At 40.1% G+C, this 12,161-nt stretch overlaps 2 protein-coding genes across 3 annotated transcripts; both read right to left on the minus strand.

The window, feature by feature from the left end:
- Positions 1–327: 327 nt before the first annotated feature.
- On the minus strand, positions 328–5,736 carry akirin2 (akirin 2). Its single transcript, XM_078274980.1, has 5 exons — positions 5,218–5,736; positions 4,295–4,426; positions 3,509–3,658; positions 3,351–3,422; positions 328–917 (listed from the first exon to the last, which is right to left on the minus strand). The coding sequence occupies exons 1-5, from the start codon at positions 5,387–5,389 to the stop codon at positions 907–909; spliced, it is 537 nt and encodes a 178-aa protein (XP_078131106.1). The 5' UTR covers positions 5,390–5,736; the 3' UTR covers positions 328–906.
- A 1,395-nt stretch (positions 5,737–7,131) lies between these two features.
- On the minus strand, positions 7,132–11,177 carry cnr1 (cannabinoid receptor 1). Of its 2 annotated transcripts, none has more exons than XM_078274519.1 (2): positions 10,925–11,177; positions 7,132–10,228 (listed from the first exon to the last, which is right to left on the minus strand). In XM_078274519.1, the coding sequence occupies exon 2, from the start codon at positions 10,187–10,189 to the stop codon at positions 8,780–8,782; it is 1,410 nt and encodes a 469-aa protein (XP_078130645.1). In that variant the 5' UTR covers positions 10,190–10,228; positions 10,925–11,177; the 3' UTR covers positions 7,132–8,779. The 2 variants fall into 2 exon arrangements, with proteins under 2 accessions (XP_078130645.1, XP_078130644.1); XM_078274518.1 differs by having other exon boundaries at positions 10,920–11,177.
- Between the last annotated feature and the right edge of the window lie 984 nt (positions 11,178–12,161).

The following is a 12,161-nucleotide window of genomic DNA, read 5'->3' on the forward strand; positions in this document are numbered from 1 at the left end:
TCGTTGTGAAATCAGAAGCCTTGCATATGTCAGTGGTCTGGAGCTTAAACAAGTATCTAAATAAACCCAAGGTATAATTGTTGACAGGAAGGTCTGGGATTTATCACAAATAATATGGGACAGTTTGTGGAAAGATACTTTAATGGGACATTTAAGACTAACTCAATTCCACTCACCTTCATGGCACTGTGGTGGCAGCATGTAGAACGGAAAAAAAAACTTTTGAGATTTGTCCGATCCTTCAAAAAGATGATCAACTGTGGGGACTCAAACCGCGTTGTCAAAAATAGAAAAACCATGCCAAACATTAACATTTGTGTAAAACACTTTATTTGTTTGCTTTTTATAAATCAAAAGCCCCTTTATACATACAGCAAATAGAATCATGAAATGTTGGTACAATGAACAAAAGTCAAGCAAAAAATTAAAAAAAATACAGTGTATACAAATGTAATTCCCAGTAAAACAATGCTGAAAAAAGCCAAGATGCCTCTTCCTGGAGTCCAGTCTAAAGGCGGTCTTGGTTCGTCAATGTTCAATCCCTTTTTCAAAAATGTACATATAGAGAATCTGCACAACTAACATCCTCTCTGTGAAATAACTAAATTTGACAAAAAAACTAAGTAAAATCAAAAGGCCAAGTGTGTGGTGGCAGTCAGCCTTTTACGAAGGCATCAGAACAAAGCCAAATAAATATTGACATGGCAGTTAAGAGGCCACTGGTAGAGTACTGGCACTGGCAGCAGGAAGTCCTCCTAACTCTGGCAGACACAGCAAACGTGGATGCCACAAACTGAGTCCACATAGAGGCGATATAGCACAGCTAGGAGAAAAGTCCAACTAGACCCACAAGTCCCTGGAGTAGCTTGTAGCAAAATTGTATTCCTCAATATCAGACGCTGACATTCAGGAAACATCTGTGGAGGACAAACATGGCAACAAGAGCATGAGGACACTTCAATAATACATCTGTATCATACCAGGAGGTGAGCACATCACTGTGACTTACAGGAGTTTTGGTTGGCCGTATGTCAGGAGATATGGACTGAAGTATAAAGCACCCCTTTAGAGACACAGGCTCGCGCTATCTATCTATCATCCATCTATCTCATGAGCACGGATGATGTCAAAATGAGTTTGTTTAAAGCATATTGCACTCCTTTGTATACTGATCCCTTATGGACTAAGTTTAAAAAGGCAAGCATGCAGAAGCTCAAGGTTGCCTATAATGACTGTATGAGGATACTGCTCAACAAACCCAAGTGCTCTAGTGCAAGTGACCGGTTTTGTAATGCAGAGTTCAGCACCTACCAGGCATTGAGGAGTCTTATCTACAAATTCATTTGTCGCCTGACCGTCTTCCAGAACATCTATCTCATCATTCTATAGAAACGTAGTATTGTCTTTTCTTTTGTTTTTATTTCTTTGTATATGTTTCTCTTTTTAAATGTCTGTTGTATGTCATGTCTGTGTCTTCTGAATGGACTGATTCTGGAATAAAAAGTTGAATCTTTCTCTTTCATCTCTTCTACAGTATAGGCAAACTGGCTCTCAGGAGTGTTTCATTCTGCAGGTTCCCAAACTCAAAACAGAGCTTGGTGTCATACAAACTGTTCGCCAGATTGGATGTCTACACAGGGAAATGGGGAAGGTTCTTGAGCTGGAGGGCTCCTAACAAGCTTTGTGCTGGGGAGAGACATGTATGATGGCGTTACAGTGTTTCCATGTATACATGTTAATTTGGTTTATAGTTTGTCTATTTTATTACTTTGTTTACACCTGTATGGTCTTGAATATTGTAGTTAATGGTCATCTTTTCTGTGCCCAGACTCCCAACTATGTTTTTTTTTTGTTTTTTTTTCTTCCCCCTTTCTCTGATCTTTTATTCTGCTCTGTAATGCGACCCTAGCCAATTCGACTAGTATTTCCAGGGGACCTCATGTGATTTAGCAGTTCTGTGTGTATTTGTAGCATATATATCCATTTTGTGTGCGATCCATCTGGCATTGGTGAATAGTAGTCTCTGCAGTGGCGAACTGTGTTAGTTGCCTTAGCCAGGCTAGCAGGTCCGACCGGCATCCTTCTACTTCCTCCCCGCTTGCCGCGGCCGACAACAATCCACCGGCACCCGCTGGTCTGGTGGATGTCCTCCAGAGGACAGTTCATGCTTTCGCAGCGAAAAAAATCATCAGTGACTATGCAACTACATGGAAACGGGCCAAATGATGCCCGTTTCTTGTACAGTAATAGCGTTACTGAAGGCTAGCTCTAGCTCCATAGTTACGTTACTCCAAGCTTCTTCCCTTGTGAACACCTCCGCTCTTCACACACACACAGCTCCGATCTACCGTTTACCTTTTCCTGCTACAACTGAATTCCCGCGGGACTTCGGCACAAGACTACAGCCAGCCTCCTGTAACGCTGTTACTTTACAAGAAACAGGCATCATTTGGCCCGTTTCCATGTAGTTACATAACCACTACAGTGCTCAATTACCTATTTTTGAGGGGGGAAAAAAACTTTTTTCGCCGCGAAAGCATGAACTGTCCTCTGGCAGGCGGGGAGGAAGTAGAAGGATGCCGGTCGGACCTGCTAGCCTGGCTAAGGCAACTAACACACAGTTTGCCACTGCAGAGACTACTATTCACCAACGCCAGATGGATCGCACACAAAATGGATATATATGCTATAAATAGACACAAAACTGCTGCGTGATGATTATTACTGAAGCCTGGCTGAACACACTCACTCATCCCAGACGGCAGCTAGCAGCTAACAGGGTAAGTGAATTTAAACAATGTCTGAGTTGATAATGCATCTTGTTGTCATGTAAGGGCCCTGTTCATGTTGCACAGACATTTTAATTGCATTTTGTGTCTGTTAAGAGGCACAAAGGCACTCTTTATGATATGTCCCCAAAACTGCTGTTTTAGCTAAGTGGGAGCTCTCGGCATTAGCTGCAGCAGCTTCATATTGCTAGCACCGATTCGGCTCGTTTTTTTTTTTTTGCTATCGACAGTACTCACATACTTATAGAGATCAAGATTAAAATTGCCCGGAGTTCTCCTTTAACAGCTAGCTACAGTCTGCTGTGCATAATGTAAACACTAAACACGGGCAATGACTCTTGAGTCATGTGTAACAGCTGATGTAGACAGAAGAACAGGAGGACTAAACTTTGCTTTCAGGAATCAATAACCCAAAAAAAACATGTTTGTTAACAAATGTCCAGTTTTTATAAATTTGAAAAAAAAATCGGTCAGAAGCAGTACTAAAAACACTCAACTCTATTCTTAAATGTATTTTTTAGCAGCCGATACTATAAAGAGCTACAAAATAAATATACTCACAGCTGGCAGGCTGCTCTCCGAACCTTCGCATCAGTTGATCATGCGTGAACTTGACAAACGCATCATATTGCTCTGTTGGAAGAGTAAACACTTATTGGCACATGGTATGGATTACGCACTACAAATTGTTTACTATGCCATTTAAAAAAGAAATATACCTGCAAGCTTTGTCGTCAGTATCTCGTCATACTCCTCGCGGATTTTGTCCTCTCGCTCTTTCAGCAGTCTTTCACAAATCATCCCAACTTGTCGGAGGGAAAATAAAGGCTGCTCTTTTCTGGTGGGAGATGAGGCACCTGAGGACATACCTGTAAGAAGAGTTAAAATCATACAATTAATACCATATTCATGACATTATACACTGACACAGCATTGCAATGTGGTCATGCTCATATTGAAGAAGATTTACATTGAATCGTCTAACTTTAATGCCAAGCAGCAGGTATGGCAACATATTTATGTTCCTCATCTAGCTGCGATACCTGGTGTACACTGCCCCTTGGAGCATCAGTCCATCTGACTTCCACAGAGTGAAAGTGAAAAGGATGAGGGGGCTTTCCATCTCTACCATTTTTTTCCCCCTCTGGGAATTGGCTAAGGATATGGGGTTCCCCATTGTTTTTGGCAATTCAAAAGGGAACAAAAAATTTGTTGACGTGGATGGATATGTTTAGTAGCCAAAATCAAATTACCCTCCCAGAGAAAATGGCTAACAAGAAGGCAATATCAGCCTAAGTTATAAAGTGGTGACAAGATGGCCATTTAGTCTAAATATCAGGCTTGTATCCATGTACGGTGGCTAGCTAATAGTATCAACGTTGTCATCCTTACAAGGAACTAAACCAACCAGATTACTAACTGGTGTTTGAGTTGATCAGTAAAATGATTTGTGAAAACGATGGCTTTGTGATAACTAGCAATATCCTCATTAAGATGGGAGCTACCTGGTACAGCAGATCCACTGTGAACATTCTGCAGGTCCAGAGGACAACAGCTGTCTGCCTGCTGGAAAGTGTCCAGGTGTCGTCGTTTCTGCAGCCGCTTGTACTCCTGTTTGATGTTGTGTAGAATTTGCTCTGAAACAGAAAGAAAAACATTAGCTCCATTATATCAGTGAACTCTTCACACATACGTGCTGCACTTGTATGGCGAAGAATCCATTGCATAATTCACAAATTTGACAATTTAATGTGGCCTTGCTGATGCAGTACATCATAACCTTAGATACTTAAAGAGACAGTGTAAATCATTCTCCAGTTCAGTGAGCATCAAATACTGCATACATGTATTAAGCAGGCCTATACACAATAGCATCACAAACCTTACTTCCCCGTTATTCCCACACTATACTTCCCCAAACCACTGTCAACTAATAAAAAAAAAAAAAAAAAAAAAAAAAGTGTTAACCGACAGGGAGAATTAACAACACTCAATTACCCTGGCAGATTAGCTACGTGTGGAGTTTTGTTTGTTTCATCTTCATTTGCAATTACGGTCTTACATAAAACTGATATTAGCTTATTTCACATTTCATCATGGATACTTGTATCCCTATATTTTAACTTACACTACTTTGTCTCAGAATCTCATCTAGTTTTTACTTGTGATTTTCTGTTTTTAAACTAATTTAATTAGCATTGTTGGAGGGAGCCTGAGAACCAAAATGATCAGTGACAATGATTGCTTCTGTAACTTACCTGTTGTGTATCCGACAAATAACTTTAAACTTGTTTTAACAACACCACAGACACCGGTAACGTTCCACACGGGGTAATGCTAACATTGTCCAGTTTACAATAAAAAGTTGTTTTACCATACAGAATTTGGGATTACATTTACCAATGTGGATTTAAATTCCTAACGTTACCTGTGGTGAGTCTGGAAGACACTTCCCCGAACGGCGAGGGCTCCATACGCAAATATTTCTGAGGTGAAGAAACTGGAGACATGATCGGGGCGCACCTCCTTCTTTTAGGTGAAGCCTGGTTCATTAGTGGATCAAAGTCCAGAGTCCTTTTCAGAGTAGCCCCACAAGCCATCACGCTAAAATGTGTCTTAAAATCTTAAAACAGAAAAGCTAAAACTCCCTGTTAATTGGGAAAGTCGCTGACCTGGGCCGCGTCGTCTGTGCTGCTAATGCTAGCTAACGTTAGCTACGTCAAACGGCGACTGCAATTCCGGGCAGCGGACAAATATGCACTATTTTCGTCTCTCGTTGCCTTCTGCTAATAAATCTCATATAGATCACGTTACTGAATATATATTGAGATAATCTGGCCAAAATAATCTAGGGTAAATGTTCTATAAAAACGGATGATTGCAGATTTTGCTGCACTAGTTCCGAGTACTAGCACCCACAACGGCTCACTCACTAGTTTATATTTCATTCCGTTCAATATGGTCGGCTATGAGCATGCGCAAAGAGATGGTCTGCTGGTACTTGTAGTTTCTGTGCCCTTTCGGGCCCATTGTTTAATTAACTTGAATACTACATTTCCCGAAGACCTTGAAACGGTCCCTTTTTTCAAATTTGTTTTGTTTGCTAACAAAATCCCCCAAACCACCTCTAAGTTTCAGTTTCACCAAATATTCTCTATAACTAAAACTAAACCGTATCTGCGTTCACTTAAAACGTTTGTTAAAAGGTATTTTTTCAAACGTATAAATGCAAAAAACGCAATAAAATACATGGTCAGATTTTAAGAAAGAAATGAAAGTTCCATAAAAGATAAATAGTTCTTCGGTGGGGGGATCAAGGTATGATTTAGTAGGCATGATCAAAATAAATTAGACATGTAAGCCACTTTTTAAAGCTTACTCTGGCTGCAAAACTCCCTGTCTGTCTCTAGTTTTTGTTTTGAAACAACCCCCCACCCCAGACATTTCCCTTCCATCATTACCCCTTCCTCAACCACCCCTGTACACAAACATATTTTGAACTGTACAAAAATGGAGGAGGATGTGAGAGCCACTTGTATTTCAACACTTGTTCTCCAGCCAAAAAGAGCAAAACATTTTAGGACTATACTAAACTGTACTTTTTGTGTTTTTACCAAATGTATTGGACAATATGAACAAAGAGAATGTTTAAATTCGGTCAAGATGTTATACTTTGAGGTGTAAGTGCTATCTTGGTCCCAACTAGACCTGCAACAAAATACTATTTTCATTATTGATCAATCTGCCAATTGTTTTCTTAGTTATTCATTTGGTATATTAAATGTCAGAAAATGTGAGTATAGTTTAATTGAAGACTTTCATGGTGGAGTAAATCCGCCTAAGTAGTATTAGTAAGTAATTAGTAATTAGTAAGTAATAGAGTATTTGGTAGAGAAATGAACAAAGCCCTGTTGACATCTGTGTGAACAGATGTTGCATCTTCCTACCCATCTAAGCCAAGAGATAAAAAAAAGGACAGCGCAAATGTTGGTGTCAGAGGATGTAGCATTCTCTTGCAAATTATCACTATCGGGATTACAAGTAACCACAGTAATACTAAGAAAGCTAAAAATCAATGTGTAGAAATGTTCTCTTTCCTCCGAAAGGCTGCCACTATAAACAATGTAAGATTTACCACATGGTGGCACTAAAACATCACTGATGACTTTAGGTTGCTGTCAACTCCGGATTTGGCTTCCTCTCTCTTGAATCAGAGATTGTTGGATGAATTAAGCATCATGTACTGCAACCTCCTGTTTCCCTTCATCAAATAATCAATCAAATAACTGCAGGCGAAATGACAACCAGCTGCAACTTTATTCAAAAGTTTGAAAACAGCAATACTAACAACACTTGACTGATTGTGGTTTTTAAGTCCTCATTAAGCCACCACTATACAGAAGCCACTTGACAGTTGACATTTTGATCTTCAATACTCAATAATACAAGAGGCAGCAAAGCACTGATAAACAGCTCACGATAAATGTCTAGAGAACAATTGTGCTGTGAGATTTCTCGATTAAAAGTACTACATCATCTATTAGAAAAAAACACATCTTCTCAGATTATTTTACAAGGTCCGTTGTCGGGTATCCACACAATGCATACACACAGACTTCCATCCAAGTTACCAGCTAATGAAAAGACCCTTGTTTATTTGTTTAGATAAGTAAAATTAACAGCAGACATATTTGTATTTAGAGTTAAAAGTCAAAAGTACTTCACTAGGCCTGTGCATGGGTTGCTTTTATTTTCCGAAATGATGACCCGCTGCAACAGTAGCACTAAAACAACTCACTGCAATGATCAAACGGCTTGGGGTTTGAAATATATCACCAAGTCACAAAGTATCACGCACATACAAGGCTGAATCCAGTAAAATCATACATTTGATGAAAGCAGCTATAGTCAAAAAGCACTTCAGTTTGTAACAGTAGTGACCAGCACACTGCGTCCAAATGCAGTTTTGATGTGTTCAAGCTTTGGTCAAAAACTTGTTGTTGTTGTTGCTGCTGCTGTTGTTTTTGTTGTTGTTGTGTTGGCTGTATAGCTGAAGGAGTGGATTTGAACATGTCATTTTGCAAGAAAACACTGTACAGTTGTTAGGTATACATTTGAACAAAGACACATTACTCTAAACGTCTAACAGTTAGCGGGGTAAAGAAATGGACAACAGGGACGATCGTCACTGCCACAGAAAATGCCATTCCAGATTTGACACTCAAAAGCTGTGAATCCATTTACCTCCATCTTATTAGAGTTTATTTGTGATGGTGATAAATATGGTTGTTTTCTTATCTTGAACATGAATCACCTCTCATTTCTCAGATAGTGATAAATATGGTTGTTGTTGTTGTTTTCTTTATATTGAGCATGAATCACCTTTTATTTCTCAAAATCTCTTAACACATTTTGCCACTCACTGAGTGTTGTCATAAAGATGTACAAAAGTGACATGTTTAATGGTAATTTTGGAAATGAACAGTCATTTGAACGTTTTTCTTTATCATTCCCTCATAGAAATGTCTGTATGCAACATAAAGCCTGTAGAAAGTCTGGTGCAAGACACATTCTAGATGACACAGTAAAACATCTCGAATTAAAAATGTCAGTAGCCCCTTATCCCATAAATGAAGATATATTGTTTTCAAAACCTGAATTCACAGTACAAAAATATAATATGCCTTCACTAACTGGATATCGCTAAGTCTATGGTAAACAGCAGACTTTTGATAGTCTTTGATAAATCCTTTCAAATCGTGAGTCCTTCCTATTAACTTGCAATATCATTTGGCACTTTGGCAAACCATGTACTCACAAACCAATGTAAAACAATGCAACCACTAAAGCGTCTATGTGAGGATGTATAAGTCAATACTTTCAGGAGAGGATTTTTTTTTTTCTCTAGGATATCTAACGTCTGCTTTCTTGTGTTGAATGGCATTGTTTGGGGAGGATGACATTTACACAGTTTCTCCCGTGATGGCCAATTAGACAGCCTCTGCAGAAGTTTCAGTTGATACAGACATTGTTACTTTGGCTATTTTCACAGTGGTCTTCACACAACTCTCTGCAGCCCTGTTGGCAGAAATGTTGGCATTTCTGTTCTGGCAGTCTGACTCAAGACTATTATCCAACTGCTGGGCACTGCCCCTGCAGGCATGGCAGGAGCTGAGGAAGGCGCGCCGCATGTCCTTGCTCCTCAAGGCGTAGATGATTGGGTTGACAGTGGAGTTGAGCAGGCAGAGCATGCTGCAGAATGCAAATACCGTCTTGATGTCATCGTCCATCTTCCAGAAGAGGTCATAGACCATGATGGCGAGCACTGGGCCCCAGCAGATGACCAGCACCACCAGGATGAGCACTAGGGTCTTTGCCAGACGGATGTCCATGCGTGTCTGCTCAGGGCGCGTGGTCTGCACTTTAGTCCCATCTGCTGAGTAAACAACAAGGCTCTTCTGGGAGGTGCGGCTCAGCATGCGCACAGCATGGTGGTGTGCTTTCCACAGGATGTATATGTAGGCGTAGATAATGAAAAGAACCAGCACGCTGGTTACACCGATCCAGAACAACAGATAGTTCTCGTCAATCAGGGGGAATATGTCTGAGCAAACAGAACTGAGACGTTTACAGTTCCAGCCCAGTAGAGGCAGCACTGCGATGACGATGGAGATGGTCCACATCACACAAAAGGCAATGACAGCCTTGGTCCGTGTCACAATGCGCCTGTAGGAAAGAGGCCGGTGTATGGAGATGTAGCGGTCGATAGCAGTGAGGAAAAGGCTCCCCACAGAGGCAGTGAACGATGCCGTGACTCCACCCAGCTTGAAGAGAAAAACATTGGGGCTGTCCTTCCTGTGAAAGACATGGAAGTCCAGAAAGCTGTAGACAAATATGACACTTCCAAGAAGGTCAGCCACAGCCAGACTGCCAATGAAGTGGTAGGACGGCCTGCAGCGGAGGGTGCGAGACTGGAAGATGACGCAGAGCACCACCAGGTTCTCAAGCACCGTAAAGGTACCCAGAGTCAGAGACATCACAGCCACAGCCAGCTGCTGGCTGGGTGTCAGGATCATGAAACACTCCATGTCCATGAAGTTTTCCCCACATTGTATATTGTTAGTCTCATCTCTGAATGTGCTTCTGTTGCCGAACAAGTCTGTGGCATTGGTGGGGTAGAAGGGGATGCCCTTGAGGATGAGCTCCTCATCCGCAGGTACTTTGTTAGGGAAGGAGTTGCTGCGGAAAGCAGATAAGGGCTTCTGCAGAGAGAAACCCGCCTTGAAGTCTACATCATTGAGGGGGTCGTCATAGTTAGCGTCGTTGGAGCCCAGATACTGTAAACCAGATGTAATAGTCCGGAAGGTGGTGTCCGCCACACCATCCAGCACAGATTTCATGGCTGTGTCTGAGGGTAATGCTGCAGATGCCCAGACAACCTGCAAATTGATGACAAACATTTGATATAAAAAACCTTCCCATTATGCAAATATTTGGAAATATTTTGTACAACTGTAGATATAGTTTTTTATTACATTTTATAGAATGCCTGAATTGGGCATAAACCACATTTGTTCTCTGAGAGCTGGTGTAGCTACTTACTACTAAATACCGCATCATGCACCTTATCAACACACATTCAATTTTCTTTTAAGAACTAAAAACCTACTTATAAAAACAAAAAAAAAACATAAGGGTGATGATGAAAACGCCTCTTTTTTCTGTGAGGTGCAGAATCAGACAATGCAATTTATCTCTACCTGTACAGACTGGAACACTATTGCAAAAACAGATACACAGCTACAATCTAATAAAACATTAAAACATTATACATACATATACAGTATATGCATGCTCAAATGTTGACAGTCTAATTTACTGTAAGAGTAAGATATAAAAGCGGCATAATTGCTTTTAAATAATTTAAATGTATGCAGGTTTGGAAAATTATTTTTTAGAAAGTCTTATAATCTATGCAGGAGTGCCGATTTATCGTTGATTTGGTGGAAAAATCCGCAATACTTTCATGTTGGGACAAAATACACAAAGCATTTAACTTCTAATAAAAGAAAGAAAACAATATCAAAAGCCGCATTTAAACATTAAAAATAAAAAAAAGTGCTTCTTTACCTTACATAATGTTTTCCAAGTGCGCAGAATCGTCCTTTACCACCGCGCGTTAATCCAAGTCAGAAGCGCATCATCCAACCAACACAGATCTCACATAAAAAGAGAGACACACCAGTGTGCATGTGTTAGAATGAAACCACCATTATCATCATCATTATTCGTTTCTTTTTCAAATTCTATATGTAACATAAGTTTATCAGCTGTTGAAGTGTCTTCGCTCTTGAGGTGCGCTCCTGCTTTGTGGACACAAGTTGCTCCCGCGTCTCTCCAGTCTTTCTCTCTGTGTCTTCACTTATGAAGCGTCGATCCTACAAGCCCTGTGACGTGTTTCCATATAGCTTTATCTGCCCAACCCATGAAGCTAGTGCGGTGCAAATGAACAAGGGAGACAACAGTGGTGGTGGTGGAGGGAGGCTTATAAAAAGGATCTGATTTGAATTCCCAAAGCTCCTCCTAGCAGACGATGTGCTCGGACAAAGAGCCGGCATCAACACAGCACAAAGCACCAAAAAAAAAAACCTAGATTAAGAATAGCTTTGAATATTATCTTCCTAATTCACGAGGTAATTGTGAAGACAATTTCTAGATTTCGCAGGAACAAAAAGCTGCATTTCTCCTATGCAATCCCCACATGAAGGTAACTTTTTATCTAGGCTTTTCTTTTTCTTTTCATGCATTCAAAGGCAGATAGAGGTTGCAGACGTCATTGCTAGTCAGTGTATGTCTGTTTATTGTGTGAATAATTAACCAAAATGGAAAACAGAAAGCAGACTTTATAATTTTAATGTTTCCCCATTGAATAGCTGTTTTTTTGACTGTGTACCTATTACGTTTTTCACTTTCCTGATATTGTCAGATCCAAACCAATTATTTGGAGTACTGTACTTCAAACTAAGTCAGTGTTTGTATTTGGATGAAAATACAAAAGAAAAGTGCATTTTAGAAGCCAAATATGTCATTTATACACTTAGAAATAAAACTCAGATAAACTGAGCAGTGATGTGACCACACAAGATGATTAACATATTTTATTATGGTTTTTTTTCTGCTGTCCCTTCCCCTCAGGATGAACCACTTAGTTATCAGCACATTCAATCAGATTACACACCACCAAATTAATGAGTCAGATCCTGCTATAATTCACATTAGCAACAATTTGCCTGGCCTTAATAAAAACAAATTAAATTCACTGATTATGAATGATCTAATTTGCATGTATTCATTTGGCCACATCCATGCAAA

This window comes from Sander vitreus, chromosome 18 (genome assembly GCF_031162955.1).
Source record: "Sander vitreus isolate 19-12246 chromosome 18, sanVit1, whole genome shotgun sequence".
Taxonomy (NCBI): domain Eukaryota; kingdom Metazoa; phylum Chordata; class Actinopteri; order Perciformes; family Percidae; genus Sander; species Sander vitreus.